General features: G+C 40.6%; 1 protein-coding gene across 1 annotated transcript; it reads right to left on the bottom strand.

The window, feature by feature from the left end:
- Positions 1 to 415: 415 nt before the first annotated feature.
- On the bottom strand, positions 416 to 3,173 carry LOC308099317 (fucolectin-1-like). The gene is made up of 4 exons (XM_080448041.1): positions 3,122 to 3,173; positions 2,053 to 2,123; positions 1,367 to 1,649; positions 416 to 1,171 (listed from the first exon to the last, which is right to left on the bottom strand). Exons 2-4 carry the CDS (start codon positions 2,120 to 2,122, stop codon positions 1,009 to 1,011), a joined length of 516 nt encoding a protein of 171 aa, XP_080304167.1. The 5' UTR covers position 2,123; positions 3,122 to 3,173; the 3' UTR covers positions 416 to 1,008.
- Positions 3,174 to 12,401: the final 9,228 nt, after the last annotated feature.

Genomic DNA, 12,401 nt, shown 5'->3' with positions numbered 1-12,401 from the left:
TGTGCAGTCACAGTTACCAACAGCACTTAAAGCTTGTTAATTGTTAAAATTTGTTGCCTTGTTAAGCATTATTTCATTGATGGGCCGACTTAGTACGATCCCACTTGTTACAGCCAAACTTCATTTGTGAGCATGGTACTGCGTAGCGCTGTGTTCAGGGAGGTGCTTACGTGCGTGTTCGGGAAACCCCCTAACTTAATACCTTGATACCGGAAGGAACAGGAACAATGCAAGTTGGGAATGTATGCCCCAGCCGGTTAGGTAATGATTCTCAAGGACTGGTTATTCAGAGAAATTGTCCAATATCCAGTCTTTAAGACCAGACGATTTTTCAAGGGGGGGGGAATACAGAATCTGTTCTTGTTATAACATTATTCAGAATCAGAATCAGTTTTATTGTCAATATTATTACAACTGTGCATGGCAAGAAACTTTAAGTACACTTCACATGTTTAATTGCAACTTACTATGACAATTGTGCTCTATCACTCCAATGTTGGGAAACGTTAGCAAAATTGCACAAAAGACAAGCACCCATAATAATGAGTATTGTAATGAGCTGTTGAGTATTGTAATGAGTCCACACAACTGTGTTGAGTTCATAATAAATGCGTTACTGAAAATAACGTGAACAGTACAGGTATGGAGCATAACATTCTGCCAACTACCCCACTCACTTCCTGGCAATAGTGACGTCATAGTTAATGTATGCTACATCTATCAAGAATCATTTTACTCCTCACTTCATCCTCACATCATATGCCTCTATACCCTGGAGTTGGAAGATAATAGTCAGAGTGAAGAACACAGGCTCCTGAATAGCTGATATTTCAATTTATTGCATTCCTTCACCTGCATGAAGGTATTTAAGAAGACAATATTTAGGGAGGGGTACTCCATCAATTACTGTAGCATAATATCATGTATGATGTATGTGTGAATCTTTCAAAGTATAAGACTGTAAATAATCAATAATTCGTCATGCTTTGTGATCAGATTTACGGTAGACTAACTGCAATCTTCTTCCTTTTCAGTCCCAAACACCTCAACCTCACAGAGAGTTAGGATTTCATTTTTTCCAGGAATCACAATACTGACAAACTGACCCTCCATCCCATTACAGGTAAAGGACTTGGTCGCGCCAGCTGGGATAGAGTCGATTACAGCACATCTGACCAAAAAGAGAAAACAGATGTTGCAAATACACATAAACACTGCAACTGTTGCTGTAATACATAGAACATTTTGTCAGAGTCAAAAGAACTATGGCGCAATGAATGGTGCAAACATATGTCAATTTTAAACATTTTATCTCTATTGACTTCAGAATCAATGGTGTATTCCTGCAAAGCAAACAAGTGCATACCTAGGATTTCCATTTCCATTGTCGTTCAGGGAGTTTCCAACGCGGATCTCAGCTCCATTGATCCTTTTTTCACAGCAGTCTTTTCTGTTGGTGATCTTGACAGTATTCACTCTGTAAGTCTGCTGCAGATCCACTCTCCACCAGGGTTTAGACTCTTTATTTGTGTGGGTACAGGACTTCTGTGACCAGACACTGGCACGATTCCCATCAATAGCTCTTTCCGGAGTTCCAGAATGAGCTATTGAAGACTGAGCTACTTGTCCACCTCGAGCCACATTTTCACCTGCATGAAGGTATTTAAGAAGACAATATTCAAGTAGGGATTACAGTCCCATCCATAGTCACTTGTAACTCCATCACTTTAGCATTATAGCAAATAGCAGAAATTGTGCATATGGGAATCTTTAAAGGAATGCCGTCCCATTTGTAGTCACTTATAAAGCCATCAATTAGCATTAGGCCTATAGCAAATACCATTTAAGGTGCATGTGTGAATCTTTAAAAGCAAGACTGTTATTAATCAAAACATTTGAATGGTTTGTGATCAGATCCTTTTTGGTCCCAAACATTGTAATATTTTATATACACAAATATTATTGCCATGACTAGAAAGTTAGAAATCACTTGATATATTGATTACAATTACTATTTAAAGAATTTTACTCATAATGCAATACTGTCCATACTTTCCATGCTGATGAGGCATATCTCCCCAGTAAAAACAATCAACACGAGGATAACATCTCCGGTTATCATCCTGTGAAAGAAATTACATCAGTGAGTGAACTCTTTCAAATTGATAACATTTCAGAGAAATGTCAGGTACACTTAAACGTAGGGTAAGTGTACTATTTGTTTTTCTCTCAAGCTCTTTAATGAACAGAAAATACATTTTCAAGTAGGTTGTCATTTTCAGCCAATCAGAAGAGAGTATCAATTTATCAACTTCATTTTTATTTTTTTGTTTCACATTGGTCTGCTCATTTCTTTTTGTAATCACTTTCAATTTCACTGATTCACTGATTGGATCAAATTGGTATGCGTTTACTGAAGAGCTGGTGATGAAGGGAGACCCCTGTTACTGAGCGAACACTCTATAGCAATGATTACTATCAGAACATAGAGCTATTTAAAATATTTTACTTTCACAAAGAAAATATAACTTAACCTCTGCCTAAAAAAATATGCCTAATTTCACTTTTTGTGCCGGACACTGCCTCAGTTCAAATAATAATTCAAAAAGGTTTCCTGGTGTGCAGCTAAGACAGAGCCTAAAGAAAGATAGATAATTCACAGATAGAAATGGGGACAGGGAAAGGCTGGCAATTACAGAAAGACAGTAAGCAAGTAAAGAACACCTAACAGTTCATGCAGTCTAAATGGTTTTAACATGGAAAAGTTGATCCCCAGAGCGAAATCCAGATGTCTTATAGCAACAGCAGCAAAGTACAAATTCGGTATGTGAAACACCATATGAATTTATATGTGCAGTCTATCAACAATGAATATATTGATGCAAATAGTAAAAATGTCTAATGATTGAGTATTAGTAAATAAACCAGTATTACTTTCAGTACACAAAGTAATGCTAACAAATTAGTGTAATTAACTGTCATGTTTTATATTTACGTTGTGGACATTCTATCAAACCTTACTGTAACTTTGTAACTATCTACTGTAGCCTACTGTAGATAGAGCATAAGTAGAGAGGAAAGGCAAAGAGAAGATTGATATCACAGGATACATACTACATACCTTGAATCTTTACAGTGACCGTTGTCCTCTGTATCTGTATGTATACTGAGCAGTACTGTAGCGCTTGTTTGACAATGAACAATTGCGCCTTTTTATATCTCTCAAGGGGCGGATCCCTAAAATGACAGACTGAAATAACTGTTTAGTTTAGGACGACACTGGTCAAATAATAAATGATCAGGTGGCAAATTGTGACGGATGTTGAACAGGATTTAATTTGTTGACATTCTATCTATTCTAAACCTTTGTAACTATCTACTGTAGCCTATTGTAGATAGAGCTTAAGTAGAGCGGAAAGGTAAAGAGAAGATTGATATCACAGGACACATACCTAGGAAGACACTGGTCAAATAATAAATAATCAGGTGGCAAATTGTGACGGATGTTGAACAGGATTTGAAAGGACAAGTGTGTACATCCTACCACATAGTTTCACCTTAATACGGAACATTATACAAAACCTTGGTAGATAATTCAATGACATAGGCCTACTGTACATAAAATATCACAAATATGAATTGCCCACTTTTGTTTCTAAGAGGTTGTTCAGCAAGAGGTAGACATTTAGATTGTTTCCCAGTTTTCACAACAGGTCTTTTGTGAAAAACAGACTAAGAAGAAATTGTATTTATTTTCTCCGCCAGGCCGAAGGCATGGGCAGAGAGTATGTTTTACCGTCCGTCCGTCCGTCCGTCTGTCTGTGACCAGCTAATCTCCGCCACCGTTGGCCCGGTCGCTGTGAAACTGTGCACACACACACTCCCTGGATGCTACAGCAGAACCTCTGCCCCATATTTTTCAGATCAGCCTGTCATAGAGCCACCATGAGGATGACTTTTGCAAAACACATTTTTGGATATTACTCCTACAGATTTTGTCCAAAAAACACGCAAATCGGTACACAGTATCTCTATAGTCATGTGATCAACACGGATCTGTCCAATTTTCCAGATTCCATTCTGATTGGCTAAGATTGGCTCCCAAAGTTTGCAGGATTGCTCCGTTTTGAACACAATGCCTCAAATCATGAACGCAGCTTGCGATTTCTCCGAAATTTCACACGCACATTCCCACTAGGCAGAGGAAGAAATGCCACTTGAAATGTTTTAAATCAGCCTCATGGTGGCGCTATAACAGGCCAATTTGGGTTTTTAACTATAACTGCACAGATCTGTCAGAAACTTTGCACGCACACTCCCTAGAGGCCAAGGAAAAACATCTGCCCTGCATTTTTCACATTTGCCTTTTATAGCGCCACCTGCAATAGCAATAGATCGTTTAGGCTATATATATATATATATATATATATATATATATGTTACAGGGTGAATGGAGAACCAGGGTGATTGAAGAAGGCTCGCTCGTTTTTACCACCCACCCAGCAATTCTGTAGAAGCAACACTAGACACTAGAGGGAGCCACAAGCCAGGCTTGTGCACAAGCATATATGGCCGCTACCACACACACACACACAGTCACACACACACACGCGCGTGCGCGCACGCACACGCGCACATGCTTTCAATGGACTGTTAAGATACTTTTATTGTGTTCTGCTGGCTTTTGTTTTAGTTTCTCCCTGACACACACACACACACACACACACACACACACACACACACACACACACACACACACACACACACACACACACACACACACACACACACACACACACACACAGTGATCCATGAAAAGAACTATTCTGTCCCTATCGGTTTACAAATCAAACGGCGCTGAGTCGACTAGTGGAGCGTCGGCCGGTCACCGCGGGCACTCGCGCCTGGAGGCGCGAGGGCGCGCTTCCTCGGCCTCAAGCTCCACTAAGTCGGCGCGCCGTGCGTGTGAACGCGTGTTCAGCGTTCCCCTCATAGATATTATGGTTCCCCTATAGCTATGTGGGGGGGAACAACAAAAGACAGGTCTCCGTCGGCGCATCAAAGCCCCGCCTCTCCGCGCTCTCCTTCTCCTCCTCCTCCTCGGAGGAGAAGGAGAGAAGGAGAGGACGGGACGGTTTAAAACGCGAGGAGGAGGAGGAGGAGGAGGAGGCTCCTCTTCCTCGCGAGCCTCGCGTAATAACCCCCCGCATCGCAGCGCCGTCCTCCTCCTCCTCCTCACGAGCCTCGCTAATAAACCCTGTCTCGAAAAGCCCCGCATCGCCCCGAAGCCCCGTGCCTAAAAACAAGCGCTCTGTCTTCAATCACCCTGGCTCTCCAAACACCCTGTGACATATATATATATATATATATATATATATATATATTGTATATATGTGTTGACAAATGTTGGGCACATACATACAGTACTTTATTTGAGATTTGGCACTATTGTAATTGATTCAGCATGAAGAATAAGGCATTCAAATGACATAAGCTTTGGTCCTGTGTAAGTCTGCCTCCGAACAGACGTGAGAAAGAGCGGATCTCCCGCAAAATTCACCGAAAATAAAAGATGAATGAATCAGACTACTAACGTGGGAAGTTCAAAATATGGGCGTAAACAGCTTAGTGAATCGGGGCCCATTATCTCAGTCATGTGATCAAGACGGATCTGTCAGATTTGTCATATTCCATCCTGATTGGTTACGACTGGCTTCCAAAGTTTGTAGGAGTGGCCCGTTTTGTACAAAATGATTCAAATCATGAACGCAGCGTCCGATTGCCGTGCAACTTTGCACGCACATTTCCACTAGGCCAAGGAAGAAATGCCACCCTTAAGCTGTTTTAATCGGCCTCATGGCCTATCAATTTTCATGGGAGGCTGTATTTTTTGTGTGATTCACTAACTAATAACACAGACAACACATATACTGTACAGCCATTTCTTCTTTCCCAAGACAAGATAGGAGCATTGATATTTTACAAGAACTGGAAGGAATAGGCTATGCAGTTTAAGTCATCATTCTTAAAGTGAGAGTAATTTCATGCTTTGTATTGCTAGCTCACTAATAACATACAGACACATGCAGCTGGCCTAGTTTCATTTCCTATAAAGATATAGACATTTGCAGTAGGCAGAGGAGATGGATATCATATGGGATAGAGTAGCGAATATGGGATTATTTTCAATTTTCCTTTTTATATAGACAACTATTTCAGTGCAAGAAGAGGAGGAATATTTAAGTATAAATCCTGTATATGCGTGTATATGATTAATATTCTCTTTGCTGTTTTAATATTTCCATAGGAAGTATAAATAGAAGAGGATGTATCGAAAGACTAAGCCGTTGAAAAATACCTAAATATTAAACACACACGCACACGCATGCTGTCTCTCTCTCTCTCTCTCTCTCTCTCTCTCTCTCTCTCTCTCTCTCTCTCTCTCTCTATACATATATATACATATAATGTGTGTGTATATATATATATATATATGTGTGTGTGTGTGTGTGTGTGTGTGTGTGTGTGTGTGTGTGTGTGTGTGTGTGTGTGTGTGTGTGTGTATATATGTATATATGTATATATATATATATATATATATATGATGTGATTCAACACAATTCAAAGGATTTATATTAAAGCCCATGTTAATTTCCCAAAACATGGGCTAAAACATAAAAAAAACATAAATTCAACGCAATTTATTGTTATACTGTATGTTAGTAGGTTCTGCATTCATCTAACAACCCATCTCATAGAATTCTGGGAGAAAACAAAGTGTCTGCTAGTATATCATTATTATATATTATTATATTATATGAGTTTATTACACGGCTTGGTTGAATGCTTGATTCTTATTGGTCAGTCATTATTTCTTGATAATAGTGACTGCTGTCTCGAAGACTCAGATCACCTGCTCATGTCAACCTGCACTGCTTGGTTTTATGCTGTAATGATAATCCAACATGACAGCCATGTAGAAAACAAACAATGTCATCTACAACTAAACATTGCTCTCAAGAATGTTTTTGAAAACATTTGAAGTGAGAAATAGACGATGCAATAACCGAAAAGTGATTCTATTTGATCCACTACATTCCTTCATCATTGCGCACCAACGCAAGAATACTAAAACACAGTCGCCCAGGGTTAAATCCGGCGGTATTATAGGCAAATCCGGCGGTATATAGAATGGGGGCGAGTGTGTTTTGGGGCGAGTCTTCCGGTTACCTTATGGACTACTGTCATTTGTTTTCCGAGGCGAACTTCTCCGCCCAGCCCAATACTTATGGAATACTTTCATTGCCGTAAGCAAGGAAATACTTTGTTTCGTTGTTACTTTTGGGTCAGTATATTTATTTTTGTATTAAGTAGCCGTGTAATAAACGGGATAATTTATGGGGAGGTGGTCATTATTGAAATTTAAATTCAATAATGACCTCCTCCCCATACATTATCCTTTACCTAATCCAGGATTATGCAATTTTATAGCCATAGCAGACCCACAAGCTCACAAACTCGAATCGACAGCGCATTGCGAGCTTGCAGGTCCGCTATTTTAGGCACGACAAAGTATAAATTAGCCTCTAGCCCCCTTTTTTCCCCAGAGAGAACATAGCAGCAGCATAAACAGAAATCTGCATCAACAGTGAAAAGTTGTTAAACAGTGAAAAATACTTTAAACGCAAGCAGTACACCCAGCAATGTTGTCTTTGTCCATATTCAAGTGTGTAGTTAATAAAGCACAGAAGCTTGCTTTAATTAGAAAATTATCTCAGTTTATTGTGTCGGAGACAAACAACTGTGGATTATCACTCAGCGTGCTACAGTGACACAAAAACTGATCAACAGACAGTGTTTTTTATAGAGTTAAGTGGTACTTCTCTTGCCTTTTTAACCCATGATGGTATCTTTAGTACATAGTCGTATGCACACAGGTTGGGTTCGTTCACTGCGCTGTGCAAGATGAATGTCAGAGATTTTTTTTTGGCAGTGATCATGGTGCATTCAAGGCGCCTCAGAAACACTATAGGATTAAATAAAACATGAAAAAATAAATGTAACCATGGATTTTACCGATGCAGACAGGCAACAAATGATGCATCGTGATTTCAGCCGGCAATTGTATCCGATGCACACCGAATCAACCGGACTTCTCAACTGGCCAGTGTTTGAATAGGAACAGTGACTAAAGTGACATCTAATGGGAACATAATCAGTAAATAGACTAGAAACGTGTGGTCAAAAGCGCAACATTAGATGACCGTGATGCTTGTGCATTAGTGTGAAATGTAAGTGTAACCCATGTGAACCATAGAGCTACTAATAGGGGGCCTATTTATGTAATTTAGAGGTGTAGTTGCATTCCGTTTCCACTGGAGGGCGCATTACACTCTGTCCTTGCAAGTTGAGGTGTAGAGGTAGGATTACATCCTGGTTACTTCCTCATTCCTTCTTGCTAGAGAGGTCTGAGAAGCTGCTGAGACAACTCATGGTATGATTACAACACAAAATAACCATTCATTGTTGATTATGTCAATAATATATGATAGCTAATAAGCACTTTTCTTATTAGAGCCCAACTGTGATCCTGAAGGAGAAAGAATTCAGTCAAGTATTGTTTGAGAACCCTGGTGAGTGAACAGCTTGTATTCACTAGGCCTAGGGTTAGCTTCAAGCCTGTTGTTAGCTTGTCCAGCTACATACTTTGCTTACTATTTGAGCCCAGATACCTTTCTTAAAAACCAATCAGGGGTTTATGACCATTGTGTCTAATGTTTAACATGCTTTGGTGCACTCTGTATCATTGCAGTGATGTATTAGAAGCTAACTATGCTAATCGCGATTAGCATTAAGCTAACTGCATAACATGTGGTGATGCCAGGTTACATGGTTAAACACCAGGGGTGCATTCTACCTGTTGTGTTTACATCAAAACCATTCAGTTTGAATGGATTAAGTCACTTTAATGCTCTGTAGTAGCTACAACTACAAGGTCATTGTAACAAGGTTGAATGATAAATGCACTTATTGAATAAGTTCATGATAAAATTCATGGTTAAAGGGGAATATACATAACATTAATGCTCCTATGTTCCAAAGTATTAAAAAGGTTAAAAAGCCTAAAAAGAATTACATTACACCTAAAAGGTTGATAAGAAATTCATTTGTAAATAATTAATGTGTCATGCTGTTAATATGTTTTGTGCATTATATGCTGATTCATTTCATGTAATGGATGTATTTCCTTTGTTAATGGTTATACATGATTTCACTGTATTGAAATATATCCTTAATTATTGGTTATATGTTAAAAGAGATTAAGAAGAAAATAAGTTAATGAGGTTTCATTCATTTATAAGAACACAGTAATTTACTATTCTGCACGTTGTGTAGATTGGTTTTTGACAACCCCAGAGAAGTCTTTCGGAAACCCCAGAAGAGGTCTGAAATCTGTGATGGCGAGCCAAGCCCAGTAGAGTCTGTGGATGGTCGTGGAAGCGGTGTGGCCAACCGTGGGACCTGCCATAGAGGATCGTACTTGATTTACCGACAGATAACAGATAAGATCCAAACTGCTTTCTCTGCCGAGAAGCAGTCCTTTCTCCCATTCTCCTACACTGCTGTCTCTGCCCGAGTAGCAGTGCCCCTCCACCCACGTATACTGAAACCTCTGCCCGAGGTCTTACCCCATACACCCACGTATACTGACACCTCTGCCCGAGGTCTCCTTTTCCCTACACACACACACACACCCTCAAAGGAAAGAACTGAACTAAGGAACTAAGAAACTGAACACTCACTCTCTTTGGATCCCCAAATCCTTAACATAGAGGGAACATTCAGGTTAAAGGTCAATTTAACCTATGTGGACAATTTATGTTATTCTTCTATTCTAAGAGCTCTCTTTATTATTTTTCATACTGCAGCGCTGCAACTGTATTGTATTGTATGTATGTTAATTGACTGCTGTTGCGGAGGCAATAAAAGACAAGTCAATACTGTTCAACTCAATCTTTAACTCTTGGTGAGTTATTCAAAGGTAACCACTAACGAACCTAGGTTGATGTCTAGCGCCTCTTGTTCTCTGTCATCGGGGCGGGAGAGGGGGCGCTACACAAAGTTGGCGAGCCAGCTAGGAGTGGTTTGAAGCTCCTTTTCAATTGAAAGTTGAACAGATTGACACTTTTATTGCACTCTTTTGATAATACTCCTACCATAGACATGGATGTGATTCAGACTGAAAACGTTAAAATACCCAATTCCGTCATAGTAAGCGGGGTAATTGGTGATGATGCTGAAATTATTGAACATTTAGTGCATTTTGGTCCTGTTGAGAGGGTAATTGAGGTACCCAGTGCCGAAGGGAAGGCTAGAACCACAATCATTGTGGAATTCAAAACAGGTGAACCCATTGAGTCACTAAAAGATGGTTTGCCCTGCAAAACACCCGGTAGTAAGCCAGATGTTTTCTACCACATTCAGCTTTTGTCTGAGTGGTATACTGCTAACAGAAGCTCAAGCTTAACTGATTCTTACTTAACTGGTTTGAGGGATACTGCTAAACTAAGTGGGGCAGATTTTGAGAAGGTTTTGCTAGAAGAGCTGGCTAAAATTCAAAAATCAACCAAAAGTAGCACAACTGAACCAGAAAAGGATGCATCAGTAATTAGCCAGCCACAGTCTGCTAGCAGCACAGCCCAAACTGAACCAACACTTAGTGACAAACAAACTCCTATAAAAATAGGCACTGAAATGACCGGCTCCCATGAACATGACTCAATCCCATTCCCTGTAGGTGCAGAAGCATCCTCCCTACATAGGAGGCACACCCTGTACTTACCCCCTGAACAGCTCACCACACCTGAAGTCCAAAAGGTAGTGGTTGAGCACATCATTAAGAGCAATGAATTGTCTTCGCAGTGGCATGGTCATGCTAAGCTTAGATCCTTCTCAGGAAAAACCCCATGTCCAAATTTTGAGTCTGATTATGATACATGGCGCAGTAATGTAGAGTTCCATCTCACAGATGCCACAGTGTCTGACAAACACGCAGTCCGAAGAATTGTAGTGAGTCTTCTTCCCCCAGCTGCTAACATTGTAAAGCACCTTGGATCTAAGTCTACTCCCCATGACTATCTCCGCCTACTTGACTCAGCGTATGGCACTGTTGATGATGGAGACGAGCTTTTTGCTAAATTCCTGCACATTAATCAGGACTGCCCCGAAAAGCCTTCTGCCTATCTACAACGATTACAGACAGCCCTCAGTAAAGTTGTTAATAGAAGCGGCATTGCTGCTAGTGAATCAGAACGCCAGCTGCTTAAACAATTCTGCAGAGGTTGTTGGAATAACGACTTGATTACCAACCTCCAGCTCGAGCATAAAATCAAACATGATCCACCCTCATTCTCTGAGTTTCTCCTCATGTTACGCACTGAAGAGGACAGGCAAGCTGCGAAGTCCAGCCGGATGAAACAGCATTTAGGCACCCATAAGACCAAAGCCCAGTCAAACTCTCTCAGAGTGGAAGAGTATGACACTGATGATACCGACACTGAAACTGCTGCAGATGGCGCATCTCCCCTAAATGCCCAAAAATTGGAAAAGCAACTTGCAAAGTTACAGTCCCAAATGGCTTCCCTGAAAGCAGCATTTAGTAAAGGTTCAAACCAGACATCTGCTAAGCCAAAGTCTACACCCAAGGCCTCCACTAAGGAAAAGGTCTCATCCACCGGCGAGTCCAAAGTCACAAAGAAGCCTCGACCATGGTATTGTTTCAATTGTGGCGAAGATGGTCATATTGCACCCTCCTGCCCCAACGAAGCAAACCCCGAACTAGTTGCGAGGAAGCGCAAAGAGTTCAAACAAAAACAAATGGCCTGGGAGGAACAAAATGAGCAAGATTTAAACTAACATCAGTTCCTGACAAGGGACTGACAGGAACTGAAAGGAAGGAATGTCCCAAACTTAGAACTCAGACTAAAGCATCTATTCAGTCTCATGATGTAGACTGCCAGGTTAAGCTACCTAAGGGGCTTGTAGGACAGAAGTATACAGCTAATGTCACTGTGGCGGGGGTTAATTGTAATTGTCTCCTTGACACCGGGTCACAAGTGACCACCATCTCTGCTTCATTCTACAACAGTAATCTGTCAGAGACACCCATCCAAACCATCGATACCCTAGAGGTTGAAGGCGCTAATGGCCAAAATGTCCCATACTTAGGCTATGTGCCCCTCAGCCTTAAGTTCCCCAAGAACTTTCTCGAAACAGAGCCTGAAGTTTTTACCTTAGCGTTAGTAGTCCCAGACTTACGCAGTAGCTGTGAGCTACCTGTACTGATTGGAACCAATGCACTTGATGTGCTGTACGATGAACACTGTGATGGTAAAAACCCA

The sequence above is a fragment of the Gymnoscopelus braueri genome (genome assembly GCF_963280865.1).
Source record: "Gymnoscopelus braueri genome assembly, chromosome: 1".
Lineage (NCBI taxonomy): Eukaryota > Metazoa > Chordata > Actinopteri > Myctophiformes > Myctophidae > Gymnoscopelus > Gymnoscopelus braueri.
Note: the sequence above shows the minus strand (reverse complement) of the source record. Positions and strands in the feature narration are given on the sequence as shown.